The sequence below is a fragment of the Sminthopsis crassicaudata genome, chromosome 3 (assembly GCF_048593235.1).
Source record: "Sminthopsis crassicaudata isolate SCR6 chromosome 3, ASM4859323v1, whole genome shotgun sequence".
Taxonomy (NCBI): domain Eukaryota; kingdom Metazoa; phylum Chordata; class Mammalia; order Dasyuromorphia; family Dasyuridae; genus Sminthopsis; species Sminthopsis crassicaudata.
This window is the reverse complement of record NC_133619.1, coordinates 74859658-74878064: the sequence shown is the minus strand read 5'-3', so window position 1 is coordinate 74878064 and position 18407 is coordinate 74859658. Positions and strand designations below refer to the sequence as shown.

General features: G+C 33.7%; 1 protein-coding gene across 7 annotated transcripts in view; it reads left to right on the top strand.

Moving 5' to 3' along the window:
- PIKFYVE (phosphoinositide kinase, FYVE-type zinc finger containing) overlaps positions 1–18407 on the top strand; it is a 106574-nt gene that overhangs the window by 75542 nt on the left and 12625 nt on the right. For all 7 annotated transcript variants that reach the window (XM_074298874.1, XM_074298873.1, XM_074298875.1 and 4 more), the window contains 11 exons: positions 4406–4584; positions 7041–7154; positions 8086–8194; positions 8311–8465; positions 9045–9135; positions 10482–10542; positions 11435–11569; positions 11778–11898; positions 13743–13838; positions 14887–14970; positions 16407–16504. In XM_074298874.1, coding sequence (XP_074154975.1) covers positions 4406–4584; positions 7041–7154; positions 8086–8194; positions 8311–8465; positions 9045–9135; positions 10482–10542; positions 11435–11569; positions 11778–11898; positions 13743–13838; positions 14887–14970; positions 16407–16504 — 1243 coding nt within the window. The remainder of the gene's footprint in view (positions 1–4405; positions 4585–7040; positions 7155–8085; positions 8195–8310; positions 8466–9044; positions 9136–10481; positions 10543–11434; positions 11570–11777; positions 11899–13742; positions 13839–14886; positions 14971–16406; positions 16505–18407) is intronic.

Sequence of the window (18407 nt, the reverse complement as noted above, 5' to 3'; positions counted from 1 at the left end):
CATCCTTGTCCTCAAGCAGCTTATTGTAATTATCCAGTACATTCAGAGGTTAAGTATAACATGAGAGGGAATGAAAGTAACAAAAGTGAAATCAAACTGCTCTATTAATTGTAGTTCTAGGAAATTCTGGTGAAGAGTTCCTACACAGGGGAGGCTAGGTGGCGCAGTGGATAGAGCACCAGCCTTGAATTCAGGAGGACCTGAGTTCAAATGTCATCTCAGACACTTAACACTTCCTAGCTGTGTGACCTTAACTTAACCCCAGCCTCAGGGGAAAAAAAAAAAAAAAGAGTTCCTACACAGTTTACCAGACTTGCATTGTTATTCTGGAGGACTCAGAAAGTGAGACTATTTGAATGAAGGACTTAAGAAGAAGAGAATAATAATAAGCAGGGATAACTCAGAGGCTAAACTGAGCTGGGAAGAAGGTCAACACAGATTTTATCTGTAGCTAGGACTGTTGAGACCAGCAGCTTGGAGGACCAGAGAAAATTTTCAAAGGTGGATAGCATCCAAACTGAATCTTGAAGGATTAGGATTCTGAAAGACAAAGGGAAGGATAGGGAATACATTCTAGGTAGAGGGAAAATAGGGAAGTAGTGGTCAGAATGTAGAGTTTGAGAACAACTAAGAGTGAACTGACTGAAATATAGAGCTCATGATGGAAAGTAATGGACTTCAGCCTGGACTTCCATCTCCTACTCAGTTGCCAAGAGAATGGCCTCTATGGGTTATAGACATTAAGGATTGTTTCTATTCTCTCTCTCTAGATAAGGAGGATATGAAAAGATTTGCTTTTTCAGTGCCTAGTGTTAATTTGGCTGAGCCTTATAAAAGATATTAATGGACAGTTTTGCCACAGGGAATGAAAAACAGCCCTACTATGTGCCAAATGTATGTTGGTGCTGCTCTTGCTCCGATAAGAAAAGCCTTTCCAAAAGTAATATTATTACATTATATGGATGATATTTTGGGATGTGCACCTGAGGAACAGATGTTAGAAGCATGTCTACAAAAGACCATGGAAACACTAAAGTACTACAAACTGCATATAGCTACAGAAAAAATTCAAAGACATTCTCCTTTTCAATATTTAGGATATGAAATATATCCTAAGACACTCATAGTACAAAAGCTTTCTTTAAGAACAGAGAAGTTGAACACCTTAAATGATTTCCAAAAATTAATAGGAGATATCCAATGGATGTGTCCAGTGTTAGGCTTAACTACCAATCAACTACAACCTCTATATGACATTTTAAGGGGAGACAATGCTTTAAATTCACCACGCCAGCTTACAAAAGAAGTACAAGAGACTTTGAGAGAAGTTGAACTGGCTTTATCCAATGTGGTTGAAAGAGTCACTCAAAAACCCTTGGAAATATCAGTTTTTGCTACAAAAGAGGCACCCACAGCAGTCCTTCATCAAGGAGACAGTGTGATTGAGTGAGTGAACCTCCCTGCACAACCAGAACAAAGCCTTACTCCTTACCCAGTGCTTGTGGCTAGAATTTTATTAAAGGCTATTAAGAGAGTAATACAATTATCTGGAATAAGTCCTGAAAAAATATACACATTCTATACTAACGCACAAATTAATATATGCTGTGAGACCATCCCAGAATGGCAAATTTTATTGGCCACCGCTCCAAATTTTGCACATGGATCTCCATTAAAGATAACCCGGCTACTACATAATTGGCGATGGGTTTTTGAAGAAAAGGTTTCTAAGGTTCCTCTTAAAGGACCAACAATCTTTACAGACGCCTCCAAAGAAAATATTTGTGCTGTATACTCTCATGATTTAACCATAAAGAGAGTAGTCAGGACTCCTTTTCAGTTCACTCAACAGAATGAATTATTTGTTATCATGATAGCTCTTAACTTATTACCCAGGAGACGTAAATATAATTACTGATTCAGCCTATTCATTAGGTGTGGTACAAAGAATTGCCACAGCCCAAATAAAATTTGCAGCCTCTAATATTTATTAGCTCTTTAAGGAACTTCAAGAGCAAGTGAGAAAACATCCAGGCAAGATTTATATCTTGCATGTCCACTCACATAGTGGACTTCCAGGTCCTATTTTTGATGGAAATTCAAAGGCAAATAGCCTTCTAACCATGTTAGCCAGTAGTCCTTTATTTCAGGAAGCACAAGAATCTCATTCTAAATATCATCAGGCTGTTCTGAGCTTTATGTTTACAATTTGGAATCACAAGAGAGGAAGCTAGGAGCATAGTAAAAAGCTATACAGCTTGTCTTCCTTTCCACGCTCCTACACTCACTCCAGGAAAGAATCCTCGTGGTTTGAGACCCAATGAAATCCGGCAAATGGATGCAATCTCAGATCAGACGTGGCGACCCGCTGAATTTAAGCATATTAGTCAGCGGAGGAAAAGAAATTAACCAGGATTCCCTCAGTAACGGCAAGTGAATAGGGAAGAACCCAGCGCCGAATCCCCTTCTGATCGAGGCACAACCCGTGGATGGTGTGAGGCCGGTAGCGGCCCCCGGCGTGCCGGGACCAGGTCTTCTTGGAGTTGGGTTGCTTGGGAATGCAGCCCAAAGCGGGTGGTAAACTCCATCTAAGGCTAAATGCCAGCACGAGACTGATAGTCAACAAGTACCATAAGGGAAAGTTGAAAAGAAATTTGAAGAGAGAGTTCAAGAGGGCGTGAAACCGTTGAGAGGCAACTCTTAGCGGTGGATCACTCGGCTCGTGTGTCGATGAAGAACGCAGCTAGCTGCAAGAATTAATGTGAATTGCAGGACACATTGATCATCGACACTTCGAACACACTTGCGGCCCTGGGTTCCTCCCGGGGCTTCCAGGCCCTTTATGGCGGCCCTCCTACTCGCCCCTGAGGACACATGGAACCCTTCTCCACTTCAGCCTTCAAAGTTCTTGTTTGAATATTTGCTACTACCACCAAGATCTGCACCCATGGTGGCTCCACTCGGGCCCACGCCCTAGGCTTCCAGTTATTTATATCTATCTTTTCTTCCTCTAAGAACCAAGGGGATGTGCGTCTTAATGCAGCCAAGAGTTTAGCAATCTGTACCCAGGTTACAAGTAAACTTTGCTCATCAATTATCTTAATTATACTCTCTATAGTACCACTCCTGAATGGGGGTGGAGCTGAGGCTGCTGCTGGGGCTGAGTCAGCTGAGGTCGAGGGATTGTCTTTAGCTAACATCTGCCCCATTTCAGCTATAAGAGATTGCTGGTTTAGCCCTTAACAAGTTAAGTTCCTTATTTGTCTATTAGAACACTTACTTAATCTTTAACAAAGTTTCCTTGTCTCATGGTTATTTCTTTGTCAGAAAGTCTTTTCCACTGGAATCTGAATCGGAGGTTTTTCCACTGGAATCAGAATCGTGTCTGCCCCACGTTGGGTGCCAATATATAAAGTTCTTGAATTATTATTATTTTGTACCCATTTTTATGTTCAATGGAGTACAGCTAGATTAATATTATTTTAGCTGATTATTGATTTAGTAGATAAAATGATTCATTATTTTAAAATGAAAAAAAAATCTATAGTTCTTTCAGTTTTCTATTCAAGTGACAAAATTCCTTTAGTAAATTAGATTGACCATATCACTCCCCTTGTCAAAAAACTTTTAAGTTGCTCTCTATCACCTTTATAAAAACAAATAAACAAAACATTCCCAAAACTAAATTCATTAGTTAAAGCCTTCCACATTCTGACTTGTAACTATTTTTCAAGTTTTGTTTAACATTACCCCCCCTCACATTCTAGGTTCTATTTTTCATTCATATGCCTAAGTTCTACAAAAAGCAACAACATCATCTTTAAAGGTTATTTAATTTACTCTAATGGATTTTCAAAAATTAGTAATGTGAATTAGAGCACACCCGTGTTTCACTTGCTTTGTCTTTTTTCTTTTTAACTACCTTTAAAATATTTCTGTAGTTGATTAGAACAGGAAAAGTTATAGAACATTACCAGCCTTTCTCAGTGTTCTACTATTTGTTTACATTTTTATAACATTGCATGACAGATTTTTAAAAATATTGATGTATGTACTAGAAACTAGTGTTATAATTTGCACAAAATAAAGTGCTAATTTATCAAGATCCTTCCTCTGTTCACAGAGAAGGTATTTTAAAATTTCCTTGTGATGAAAGTAGTTGTACATGGAAAAACTGGATTTCCTCTTATTCTCAATTGTAATCTTTTATGGTTATTTGCTCATTTACTGTCTGCTAAATGTTTAACAAAATTTTTGTCAGTGAGATATTGAGGCAGGTGTAACACATGGATTGAATGGGACATGCATATAAATAAATCTGCCTGATCTTTATGTCCAAAAATCTTATATACTTTGTTTTAAAAATCCAACTACTTGCAATATTTAAGCATATTCTAAATTTCAGGTAACACCAGTTGTTGCTCTTTCCAATGATTCCTGGTCAATGTCATTTGCAAAATACCTTGAGCTTAGATTTTATGGACACCAGTATACTCGGAGAGCTAATGTTGAACCATGTGGTCACTCTATTCACCATGATTATCATCAGTATTTCTCCTATAACCAAATGGTGGCTTCCTTCAGGTAAGATTTAGAGAACTATAGTTTCTAAGGTCATGTTGTACTTGAAACTCTCCATTTTTTAAAGTAGCATTTCTGTTGTATTGAGAAGAAGACATAATGGATTCTAGCATGAGAAAGTTTGGCTTCATATTGCTTACGTGTTTTTCAGAGGCTTTCTTACTCTAAGCATATTTTCCAGGAAGGAAATGCAGCTTGTGCTTAGACCAATGAATAGAGTGCGGAGAGCAGTGAATATCCAGATTGATGGTTTATGGTGTGAGCTAAAGGAAGTATTGTACCCTCAGCCTGGAAAGAGTGTTTGGAATCAGATTGTGGAATTTAAGTTTCAAGCAAAGTTGTAATTGATTCTGTACCTGTTCAAGCTTTTTGAGCAGCTGAGTGATATGGACAGGCCTATGCTTTAGGGATAGCATTATATGGAAGTTGGATATGAGATTTGAGAGATGAGACAAGGAGATTAGGGATGAGCCTATCAGAGTAGGTCAGGAGAGAGGGCCTGAACTTGGGGGTGGCAGGTGGATGCAAGGGATGTTGGGAAGAGAGAGAGAATTGATAAGCCAGGACAAAGGAGGTGAGCAAGAGTGAAGAAATGAGGATAGTTCTGACTGTAAGCAATGTGGGGCCCTCAAAGGAAATAGGAAATTAGATTTAGGTGGCAAGATGAGTTTGGTATTGGACTAAGAGCGTTTGCATGGTCTAAGTATCATCAAGACACAGAAGTCTAGCAGGCATTTGAAGATGTAAGATGAACTCAGGAGAAGTTTAAAAACTGGAAAGACAGATTTGGGAATCATCAGAAGATTAGCAGAAATTGAAATCAAGAGAATTGATGAATTTGAGAGTATAGAGAAAGGTGAACCTTGGGACACATTTCTCTATAAGAAAATAGGCCATGGGTAATGATGATGATCCTTTAAGGAGACTAGATAGATAGATAGAAGAAAATCACGGTAGATCAATATCTTATAAACCCAAAGAGAAGAAAGTATCCAAAAAGAGTAGGGGAAGGTGGGGCAGGACTGGCAAATAATATCAAACAAACATTAGGTCAAGAATAATGAGAAAGGTCAGTTTTATTCAGGATATAGGGATAGAGCCAGGCTAAAAGGGATAAGGAAGAGAGTGGAAGATCGAAGTGAGGGCAGACAACTTTCCAGGGTTGGCCTATGAGAAGAATGTACCAGGAATAGAAAGGAAGGTGAAATATAGGATTGTAGTAGAGTCATTTAAACTTTTTTTTTAAAGGGTTGTGTGGTCTAGGCATATTTATAGGCAGCACAGAAAGAGCTAGCAGTTAAGGAGAGGCTACAGATTTGAAGAGAGATAATGGAAAAGCAAACTGCTGGGTGAGATGGGAGGTTTTGGGGTGCAGGGTACAAGTAGAGGGGTTGGGATTTATAAGGATTACTTTTATATCCTCTGAGACTGGAGCAAAGAAAGAGAGAATAGGAGATGATAATGAAGTGGTGTGAAATATGAAATTGAGAAGAGAGAGCTTATGGTAAATAGCCAGGTCTTCTGTTCATTGGGACGGTGATGAATGGGAAGGTGGCTTGAGAATAGAACCAATCAAAGAAAAAAATTTGGGATATAGCATTAAGGACCCAATTGAGATTGGATAGCAAGATTTGTAGTAGATTTAATTAGTAGATTTAATTGTGTGATGTGATTCAGCTGGGATTTTAGTAGCATGTGAGTAGGAGCAGAAGAGTCTGATAGAGTAATCTAGGTTGGGATTTGGAAAGCAGTGAATAGCCTAGTATAAATTCAGTTGTGAAATGGCTTTCTTGCCATAATACCTAAGAGCAGAATATTAGTGGTTTTGATAGAAGAGAATGGATAGGTACATTTAGATCTACAACAGGCAAATCTAGATGGAGCAAAAATACATTTCTTTTTTGGAATCTCCTGTGAAGGAAGGAGAGTAGATGAGGAAGAGAGGGAAGAAATTAGATGTCGGAAGAAATTGCACTGAGACCTGTAGGAGGCCATGAAGATAAAGAAGCTTTTGGACCTCACCTATGATCTTACTGGTAGAGGAAATGACCAGTGCAGATTGGCTCCTTCTTTGAAACAGTTAACAGAGAATGGCCTAGCCTGTGACTTTCTGTGGGTTAAACAGTCTTTAAATCTCAGGTGAGATTTGAATGCAAGTCTTCCTACTGTATATCTGATCATTTTTGTAAAAAATAAGAGGAATCTCATCTACTGCATGCTAAGATACATTACATATGAGGGCATTGTGTTATGCCTTAGATGTTTTATGATTTCATTTTGATAACAGCTAAAAGTTATCTGCAAGATTCTCATTCTTATAAATTTCCATTGTGTCTCAGGGTTTAACTGAAGATAACACTCTGAGTAGAGTACATTAAAAAAATGCCACAGCAGCCAGAATAATCGTGAGAAGTATAGAAAGTTAATTCAGTATATGACATTTTCTTTTCTGCTTTCAGTTATTCTCCCATCCGGCTTCTTGAAGTATGTGTTCCATTTCCCAAAATATATATCAAACGTCAGGCCCCCTTAAAACTATCCATTCTTCAGGATCTTAAGGATTTCTTTCAAAAGTAAGTTTTTTTTTTTTTTTTTTTTGTGGGGCTCTCTTTTTGTCAATGTTTTCTTTAATGCCATTTATTTTGGAAACTTATACTAGAAGGAATATTACTATTGCTGCTGTAGAAATTAGAGAATGAGATGTTGTTAATAAGAATGGATGAAATGTCAGTTGGATGAAAATTTTTTAGTGAAAAACATTTCTTCAGATTTTCTTAAATGCTATCTTTTTGTAAAAATATTGGAGCACTTGGAACTTTTAAATTATTCTAGCCACAAAAATAGGAACTGCAATTTCTTTCATATAGAGAACCCTCAGGTGAATTTATCAATTCAAGCCATCATTTTGTTTGCAAATTATTGTTTTAGGGCAACGAAAGATTAAGTATCTTTGCAGAAGTCAACACACTCAATCTGGGAAGGAAATAAACCTTGTTTTTCTTGGCTATGAGTCCACTTTACTACGGTGCTTCTCAAATCTGTTCATATTCAGTAGAGATGGCAAAGAATTCACATGATTTTGTCTTGGTAGTGAATCAATTGCTTCAGAAAGCTAAATGTAGTTATTCAGTTTAATTTCTTTTACTTTTATTGTAAGAGAATATATAAGTAGGGAGAGGGGTTGAACAAAGAAAGATTCTGTTACTTTGAATATTTTTTCTTACAGTTGGGTAGGGCTGCATGGCATTTTTTTTTTTTTTTTTTTTTTTTTTTAGCTTTTATAAAGTATCAATTTATGTAAAGATCATCATAAAATAATCATTTACCAGCAAAATAATTAAAATGTGTTTTCATTAACAGTTATATGGTCAAATTTTTCCCCAAACTTTCTTTTAAATTTAAATATTATAGTTTATTAAAAATATATTTTTTTACTAGTTCTGTGTTTACTAGTTCTTAAATTTAAGTCATTGAAATATATTCGGCTTCATTATCTTTTTCAAGAGTATCACAGGTATATCTTGCTGTTGATGAACGACTTGCTTCCTTGAAAACTGATACGTTTAGCAAAACAAGAGAGGAAAAGATGGAAGACATCTTTGCACAAAAAGAGGTAACTGGTCTTGAGATGACCAAGGAAATCAACTATTACCTCATAATAATAATAATTTTTCTATTATTTATTTGGAAAGACTCTTAAAATACTCAAAATAGCTATCTTCTTCATAGATGGAGGAAGGTGAGTTCAAGAACTGGATTGAGAAAATGCAAGCAAGACTGATGACCTCTTCAATAGAAACCCCCCAACAGCTACAGTCAGTCTTTGAGTCTCTAATTGCTAAGAAACAAAGTCTTTGTGAAATGCTACAAGCCTGGAATAACAGGTAAATTAATAATGGTAGTAATAAAAATGATAAGATTTTTAAAATGATAAGTTTAGGCACTGTTATTTTTGCTTAATATCTCAAATTTTCTTGTACTGTGATTTTAATTTCAAAAAATCTCTGCTTAACAGTCTTCATTTTAAAAAATTATACTTAGCTTTCAAGTTTCACATACTTTTTTATTATATGTCATCACTGAGGTTGCAAAGTACCAAATAAATTTTTAAAAACTGAAAATAAGTATTTTAGCTGTTTTAGTAAATACATTTTATTTTTATGGCATTAACTTTTAAGATTATTTAAACTTTATTTTATGTATTAAAATTTAAGTATTGCAGTATTTATATTTAAAATTTTTGACTGGAATGTTTTTCTAGTAGACGCCTTTTATATACTTGGCTCTGAAATGACAGGATATTTAGAAGTAAGAGAAAAACTTAATTCATATAAATGAAACTTTTAAATTGTATTATGACTCACCTAATCATATTGTATTTCAGAGATAACAAATATTTGTAAGCAAAATTGAGTGTACTATAGACAAATAAAACTACTTTGCTTTTTGTTCTTTTATTGTAGATTACAGGATCTTTTCCAACAGGAAAAAGGTAGGAAACGGCCTTCTGTTCCTCCAAGCCCTGGAAGAATGAGACAAGGAGAAGATAGTAAGGTAATGAAATTTGGCTTTGTGTATTTGGCCTTTGACATGTATACATATTATATATTATAGTAGTAATATATACTTAAGATAGTCTTAAGTACTTTCTAAGTATTAAGGAATATCTTTAGAATATTGTTCCTGAAAGATAACTGGCCTATTTTACAAAGTATGAAATCAGGCCATTTCAAGAAATATGAGCTAGACTACATTATCAACAAGTTGTGTTTTAATAAGATCTATTCTAATAGAATTCTCTTTTCTTTTACAAAAATTGATTTTTATGGTTTGTTCTGTAAGTATTGTTGAATGAGTAATTGTGTGCCAGTGAATGCACATTAACTTTTAAAAAGTATTCATGGTATTTTGCCTCAGACACTACTGTGGAGCTGTGGGAAACATACTCAGCCTCTCTCAGACCCAGTAATTAGTATCTACCACACAGTTGTTGTGAGGAGAATGTGAAATAGTAAAGAATTAGCAAAGTGTTTCCCATGCAGCACTTCATTTTTATCTTAACGTCAACCTTGTCAAGTATTCTTATGGTTTCCTAGATGAGTAAGCTGATACTTAGTCAAATTCAGTGACTTGTCATTGCATAGGAAGTATTGCAGGCAAAATGCACACCCATACTCTGCATGGATTTCTAATGACCTGCTTGACAGGAACTCTTTTTGACATATTTGTAAAAAGTTGTGACATTTCAGGTGTAACATGAGTGATTTTTGTAGAATATTTACTATAGAACCAAGTGTGGAATACTTGGGGATATTTCTGTTGGTAGGTGGATCAGAGTAATACTAGATTTCAGTTAGATTAGCCTGGGTTCTTCATTTTTAAAGCTTTAGAATAGTGCTTACTGTATTGTTGTTTAGGTGACAGAAGACTAGTAAAGGAATTAATTCAAATGACCATGGTTCATATAGTGTTATTTAGAATGCCTGGAACTTAGTAATGACTTAGCAGTATGATACTGGGTAAGTTTGCTGTCTTCCTGATTCCACATTACAGAGGTAATGCTTCTGGGTCAGTTTGTATGTAATTGAGACAGAAACAACCTTCAGCACAGCCATAAGGAATTTAATTTGAAAGTTCATTGAGGATTATTCATATAGTCTTAATACATAATTTTCATTAAAAATTTGTGAAAACACATAAGTGTTGATAACATCCTGAGTGTTGTTCTTAGGGAATGGAAGACCTCCAAAGCCATTTAGGGTATATAGATTGTGGAAAGGTTTTGTGGGATGGAATAAATAAATCATAAAGAGTTGTTAGATACTAGAGTAGTAATTGGAATCAACAAGCCTACATACTAATGCTCCTCTTATTATAATGAGTATTCTGCTTCTCTACAGATAAGTGCAATGGATGCATCTCCACGCAATGTTTCTCCTGGACTTCAGAATGGAGAAAAAGGTTTGTCTTTAAGCTGAAAGGTCTTATGTTAACCTTGAGGACTTTTAAAATAGTCATTGTAATTCTTTTCTTTCTCTGAAATTAGTGATGTGCATTTCATTTCTAGAACATTTATTACATTATTCGCTTTAAAGAATCATATATTAGATGCAGATTAAAGTTATACGAACAAGGAATTGGGAATAAAGTAAAATTTAATTTCTAGCTAAAGAGCAGATTCTCAGGTTTGATTCTTTTTGGTTCTCTTTTTTTTTCTCATAAATCTTTTTCCCCCACAGTTTTTTTTTTTTTTTTTTTTTTTTTTAAAGATTAGCTTCAGTTTTGAAGCTGTTTTATTCATTAACTAATTTGGTGACTTTGTAGTCAAATTTGTAGAAAAAAATTATTTAGAAATATTTTCCCAATGTAAATATATGAATTTAGGGTAGTAGATCTTAGTTATGATTAAGTGAAATTAAAAAAAATGTTTTTTTGAGGTGATTTTTGGTTTTAAAAAAAGATCATTTATGATACATTTTAAAAATAGTATTCTTGTTTTATGCATTATTGTAGTGAAGGATGTTGTCTTATGGAAAGCAGAGTGGCATAGCATTATTAAGAGTAGATTAGGATTTAAGATTATATTTGAAGTTCTAATGAATTTGAGTCAGCTAAAAACAAACTCAGATTATGTGTAAAATCAGGTTGTCTAACTGATGTTTTTCACTTTTAGTTTAAAAATCACATTGGATACAAATAGTCTTGTTTTCCTTTTAAAAATATCAGATTAAAAATAGAATCATTATAGATCTGGAACCCAAGCATCACAATAATAATGAATAACAAATATAAAAAAAATTAAAAATTCAGAGGTTTAAAAAGCTTGTCAAAATTTGTTTTCACTTTTCTTCAGAGGATCGATTCTTAACAACCTTATCAAGTCAGAGTTCCACGAATTCCACGCATCTCCAGTTACCTACTCCTCCTGAAGTCCTGTCTGAGCAATTGATGGGAGGGTCTTCTGAAGCAGATACAATTAATTCAGAAGGTAGAGTTAAATAATTCTGCATAATACATTATGATCTTTCCCTTTTTCTTTTTCAAATCATGGAATAATTTTTTCAGGCTGTAACATTCAACTTTATTGATATGTGCAACATAAAAGACACATTGTAGGAAGAAATCCAAGATTAAAACTGTATATTTTTTACTGTATAGAATATTAGATATACATGGAGTACTCTTCTTCATTCCAGATGTATTTGATGGACATTTATTGGGATCTACAGACAGCCAAGTAAAAGAAAAATCAACAATGAAGGCTATCTTTGCAAATTTGCTTCCAGGAAATAGTTATAATCCTATCCCTTTTCCTTTGTGAGTATTAGTCTAATACAAGTTCATTGGGTTAAGGGTTTGTGTTTTATATGAATTGTTTTAATTTAAAATACCCCTTTTTTTAAACTAGAAGCATTACTCTCTTACTACCTTAATATAAATTGACAGATTTGCTTGATTTTATTAGTTTGAGATGATGTGAAATAGTTTCATTTTTTTTATATATTACATAGAAATTGATTAGTTGGCCTGGTATACTTTATGCCTATTCATTAGTTTGAATTATTGATGCTGAAAAAGTCTCTTTTCAGGACATGGACAAAGGAATGGAAAAAATAAAAGATTTTGATATTTGTTCCTTTTTTATACAAAATACTATTACTTTGCAAATATTTGTATTTTCTGTAAGGTTTAATGTGGTTGAGGATGGAAGATATTGAATTTTGTGATGAAATGAACATAACTGAAATTTGATTTTTGGTGGTGAATTATCACTTAGATACAGAAAGGGGGGTTAATTAAATTAGTCAGCAATACCCTAGGCTCTAATGATAACAAAGAAAAAAATGTTAACTGTTCTTCCCTTAATAAGAAATGTATTTTCACTTTGGGTAATTGTATTTTAAGATCTATGTTTTGATGTATTTTGTATAGTTTTTGAATTTGGAGGCAACATAGTGTTGGTCTTGACCTATGAATTCTTCTTGATGAAAAAACTTCCTGCAACTGTTCAGCAGCTAAGAGTCTCAGATAGTTGTCTCAGATAGGAAGAGGTTAATGATTGTTTGGATCAGTAGGTTGAAATTGAACTCAACTCTTCCTGATTCCAAGGCTGACTGGCTGTTTACATAGCCTTTATTGAAGATACAGTTGTATCCTGCTGACCACCTAGGTGTTTTCATTATACTTAAGTTTTGTACTTCATAGATGAATTTGAGGCTACTTGATATCATTAGTTGAAAATTTTAGTGTCCTTCATACAGGTGCTTATTTTCTCTGGGTCTTTTGTACTTTTACCTAATCTTTTCTTTTGTACAACTGCTGGCCTGAATTAGGAGTTTAATATTGGCAATTTGATTTTGTGTGAAACTGATTGACTTATATGGGAATCCAACATTGGTCTCAGTACCATGTACAAATGCAGCTAAAAAAAGATTCTTATTAATGTTTTTTTGCATGGTGTATAACAAGATTTTTTTTTTTTTTCTAGCTAGAGAAAATAGTAACATTTTTGCAGGATGTTTTGCTATTTTCCTTTTTCTTTATTGGATAGTACAACTTTTGACTTACATTGAATCATTTTATCCTTCTGTTTTTATGTACCTTCTATGTATTGCGCTTTCTAGCTTTTTTCATAGCAGATATTTGCGTTGTTATAGACTTGTTACATTTTTCTGATGTAAGCCTCTTTTGAGTTTATTGCAAAACAAATTGTTTTGGGAATATGTTCTTTATTGCCCATCCTTATTAATACAGCCACAACAGACAATTAATACAGCCACAACAGACATTGTGACAAAGAGCATAGTTTTTTGTTACTGAGATAGATGACTATTTTACAATCTACTAATTGAAGACCTGTGCCTGAGTTGTCATTTAAAAAAATCAGATTATTAGACTTAAATTTACAGTATCTGATTAGGAAATTTACATTTGTAGTTAGTAGTATTTAGGTAATTTATAGGTTATAAGTTTTCTTAAAAAACTTATTTTTTGCTTTAAAATAAATAAGTTAAATTAAAAATGAATTATATAAATAAATAAAATAAATGAATTTTTGCTTTAAAATAAAATCATGATTGTCCTATTTGTGTGGCTGATAGTTCTATATTCAGGCAAAACTGACTTATCATTTATTATTTTTACCACATCTTTCTGTTTAGTGACCCAGATAAACATTATTTAATGTATGAGCATGAACGTGTCCCCATTGCAGTCTGTGAGAAGGAACCCAGTTCCATTATTGCTTTTGCTCTCAGGTAATTGATTTTTTTTTCAGATATAATCCTTGAAATCTTTCACTTCTGTTTAAAGCAGTAGTTCTGAACTTGAATTTGTTTTAAAAAATATTTTGATTGTATCTCAGTATGATTGGTTCCATTTATAATCATATGTGTTTTATTCTATGCATTTAAAAACATTTTCAGAAGGGGGGGGTCTATGACACACAAAAAAATTAAGCAAAATCATTAATTATAAATAAATAAGTAAAGTTTTTAAAGATGTATTCATATGATTGAAATATCTTTATAAAAGTAACATGACCATTGCTATTTATCACTTAGCTATGGAGTCCAAGATAATTTTTTAACCTAATAATGACTGAACAAGTTAAAAAGTCCCATCCCTCTTGTTCTTTGTATTTTCCAATTTTATTATTACCAATTATTTATCAGTTTTTCTTATTTTCCTAGCAATTTCACTTAGCAGACTTGACAATATATTTTATTCCATGATATGTCCCTTGTGCTATAAGTACTGCCCATGATATTTTCCTGTCTTGTAAAAAGATGATAATTTTCAGTGCTTTTGAGACTTCTTTTGTTTTTTCCATTTATGTGTTATAGCTAAAATAATATCTGAATGTTTATTTTCTAATTGTTTATATTAAATGTCATTGATATGACTGAATTTAAAATTGCCTTTTTTATTTTAAATTTTATTTCAATGGGAAGGCATCTGCCTTTTTATGTTTAAAAAGGTGATATTGTTTCTTTTTGTATTGATATGGAAATATCTGCTTCAATTGAAGGTTATTGACTAAGCATTTGTAATTATCAGATATTTTTATGGAATTGGAGGGAGTTATGAACAACTATATGAAGCTTGTTCTTTCCTCAAGCTTAGATTTCCTTAGGCAATCTAGATGAACTTTTGAATTATGGTTTCCTGACAGCTTTTTAAGTTTGCTTAAAGTGGAAAGCCAAGCTATGAAATGAATAGATTGCGTTAGATGATTTTCTAGTTATAACATTCTCTGTTCTATTCAAATATTTTAAACATTTTTCTATCTCTTTCTATTTTAAGTTGTAAGGAGTACAAAAATGCCTTAGATGAATTATCCAAAGTGTCTCTGCGAAATACTACTGAGGAGGTGCTACAAGCAAGCAGGTTTGTAAATTTTTTTCTAAAAATGAAGTTTTTATCTATATTATAAATTAAAAACTAAAATAAGTATATCATCACTTATGATGATATACTTGATGAGAAGATGATATATGATGAGAAGATGGCTCACTTATTCTGAGTGTTATTTGATAAAACAATTCTAATATGACAATATAATCCTGAACAGTCTTTTGGAGGATGGTATAGTGGAATTTGCCTGGTAATTGCATAATTATTCAAGTCTGCAGGATTTTGTTACTCCCATTTGTTTATTTTTCATTTAGAAATGCTACTTGTTAAATTAGTTATAATACAGCCTGACTTTCCAAAAAATATTTTTAAAAAGAAGAAAATTTTCTGAAAAAGTTAAGAGAAACTTTTTGGGAACTAGATCTTATTTGGTCTTGTTTAATGTTCTAAAATGCTCAGAAATTTGATATTATCACTGCTATTGAAATTGATTTGACAGCTTGATAAATAAAATATTTAATTTCACTTAACTGTTAGCATTATATTTTAAAGTGATTTCTATGATCAAGTTACTAACAGGCAAGCCTAATTTCTTTTCCCTTAAGCTGAGAATTTTTTCTTTGTCATCTAGGGTTAAACCTATGAATTCACTGATTTTTACTAAATTAGGTTTACCTAATACAGTTTAGCTAGCTGAAGTGAAAGAACTTAATTGGGTTTTTTTTGTTTGTTTTTTACCCCCCATTAAAACTCAGGATTTGTTGAATGAACTAAATTTATTCAGGAAGAATTTGGGAAAATAAATCCAGTCACTGAAATAGTTTGGTAAAATTTTGTCTTTGTGTCTTAAGCAGTATAATTAAAAAAAAAAAATAATGATTGTTTATCACTTAGTTTCCTTTCCAGTCCTGAAAAGTCTGACACTTTAGAGGTCAGAACATATTCTCCTCAAATTTTACTTCATCCTCAAGTTTGTTTTCTTTGCATTGTGTCCCCAAGATCTGTCTGCCTTACAAAATGGTCGTTGTCCATCCAAAACAATTTATCATTTATCATTCACCTTATGAAGATATTATTGTCCAAACTTAGCTTGTCTGCACCCTTGACATCAAATACAGTCAGTTTTAAAGCTGTTTCTAGCTTGGTAGAACATGCTAGAACTTTTAATGTATATTCGAATCCCTTTAACAATATTGGGCCACTGTCATGCTGGAGTGAAGCATCTAAGTAGGATTTTCAAAGGTACAATTAAACCATAACCAAGAAAAAGTTCCTGATTCTGAAATAATAATTAAAAGAGCTATCAGGGGAGCAAACAGCTTATTTAATATATCTTACTTTCTTTTTGTACCAATAAAAAAAAAACAACACTTCCCCCCCCCCCCCCCCCCCAATTTTCTGTGTTTCTGTAAGCTATGAATTAAATGTATAAATTGATGTCGACAGTTCATTTCTATTTGACATTTTAGTACTTTGGACAGCAGACCCAAGAGTAGCAGTCCTGTCAGATTACCAGAGATTGCAGGGGGATCAACAAGTCGACCAGTGGAAGCTGAACCTCAGCCAGGTAAGATTGTACAGCTGCTGTGTTAGCACAAATACTTGGCTTAGTTTGTTATTCTAGCTGCAGTAACATGTACTGATAGGTGTTAGCGAACAAGGAAAAACAATCAAATGAGAAATGATCAGCAAGAGCATTTACTTCTTTTGGCTTTTAGTTTTGAAATTTTGAAATAGGTAAGTCTTTGCTAAAGGAACTATATTATCATGAAACCATTTTCAGTGAGCTCTCTCTTATCCCTATCTATCATAAAACCTCTTGATATCAATCCTCTATTCTTTTCTTTACTCCAATTTCTAATAATGTGACCATCCTTCTAAACAAAGCCAACTTCTCTTCATGTCCTGTATTCTCTCTTCCCATTTTTTCCAGCAGAGAGCCTCCTCAGTCACTCCCTTTTTCTCTCTAATTATTCTTCCCCACTGCCTATAAAATATGTGCATGTCTCCTCATGCTTAATAGCCTCTTACTCCACTATGCTCTTAAGCAGTTGCTTAACTCTTTCTCAACTAGAGTCTTAGAAAAAACTAAATACATATTCTTTGCTTCCACTTCCTCATCCACCATTCCCTTCCCAAATCTTTGCAATTTGGCTTCCCCAATCACATCATTTAACTGGTACTGTTTTTCTCAAAGTATTAGTGATTTCTAACTTGGATGCCTTTTTTCTTATTCTTGACCTTTCTGCTACATTTTATACCAACCTTTCCTGGTATTTCCACTTCTCTGTGTTTTTGTGACACTTCTCTCCCCTATTTCTCCTCTTACTTGCTTTATTACTCCTTCTCAATCTTCTTTGCCTGACTCATCATCCATGTCATGCTTACTGAATTCTCTGTGTACTCCAACTCTTTCTTTGCCCTGTTCTCTTGCCTCTTTTTCTTTTGCACTTATTTGTTGACCATATCAGTTCCCATGAATACATGCAGATGACTGGCAGACCTCCATATATCTTCCTTGGCCTCTCATGCTCCAGTTGTCTATCACCAGCTGCCTTTTGGATATCTCATTCTGGATATCCCATAGACCTCTTAAGTTCAATCTGTCCAAAAAAAGAACTTTGCATATGATTCCCCAAACCTTCTTCTTCTAAACTTCCCTTCCTATAATATAATTGCACCATTATTCTTTTTTCTACTTGTCTAGTTTCTCATTGCCAAACTGCCCTTGGTTTTTCTCAACTGTTTGTCTTCTGTACCATTCCTTCAGGACTCAGTTTAGGTATTGCCTACTACACAAAGATTTTCCTTGTCTCCTCCAAATGTTAGTGCTTTCCCCTCACTGTTGTATTAATATTTATTCCACACATATTTAAATGTGCTTACATTGCAACCTGGGACATGGAAGTTCCTGGGGACTAGGCACTGTTTCATTTTGTTGTTTTTGAATACTCAGCACAGTGTTTAACATATAGTAGGTGCTACTGATTTGTTTGATTTGTACAAAATTCCTCTGATTTGTAAGTCTTATACCGCCTTATTCTTTTGAGAAGTGGTTTTGAAGCTTAGTTATATAATATAAGCATTGCCTTAGTCTCCTAAAATTATGGAATTTTAAATAACCTCTTTCATTTGTATAAACTATTTTGTTGTCAAAGTGCTAGCGAATAATTGCCTTTTTTCTTGTACAACTATAAGCTCTTCATAAAGTATGCAGTTTCTTGTAGATTTTATATAAAGAACAAATGATCTGAGATCACACATAATAGAGATGCTTAAAACCAACAATAGTTAATGCTAGAGTAAAAATGAAGTCTGTAAAAATAAAAGTAAAAAATCATGCCGTATTTCTCACCCTAAACACATGTAGCAGAAGTAAAACTTGATTTTTACCATTCTTCAGAATGATTACAGATATTACTAAGGTTAGTGCTTAGTAATTGTAAATTCTCTTATTATTAAAAAAAATT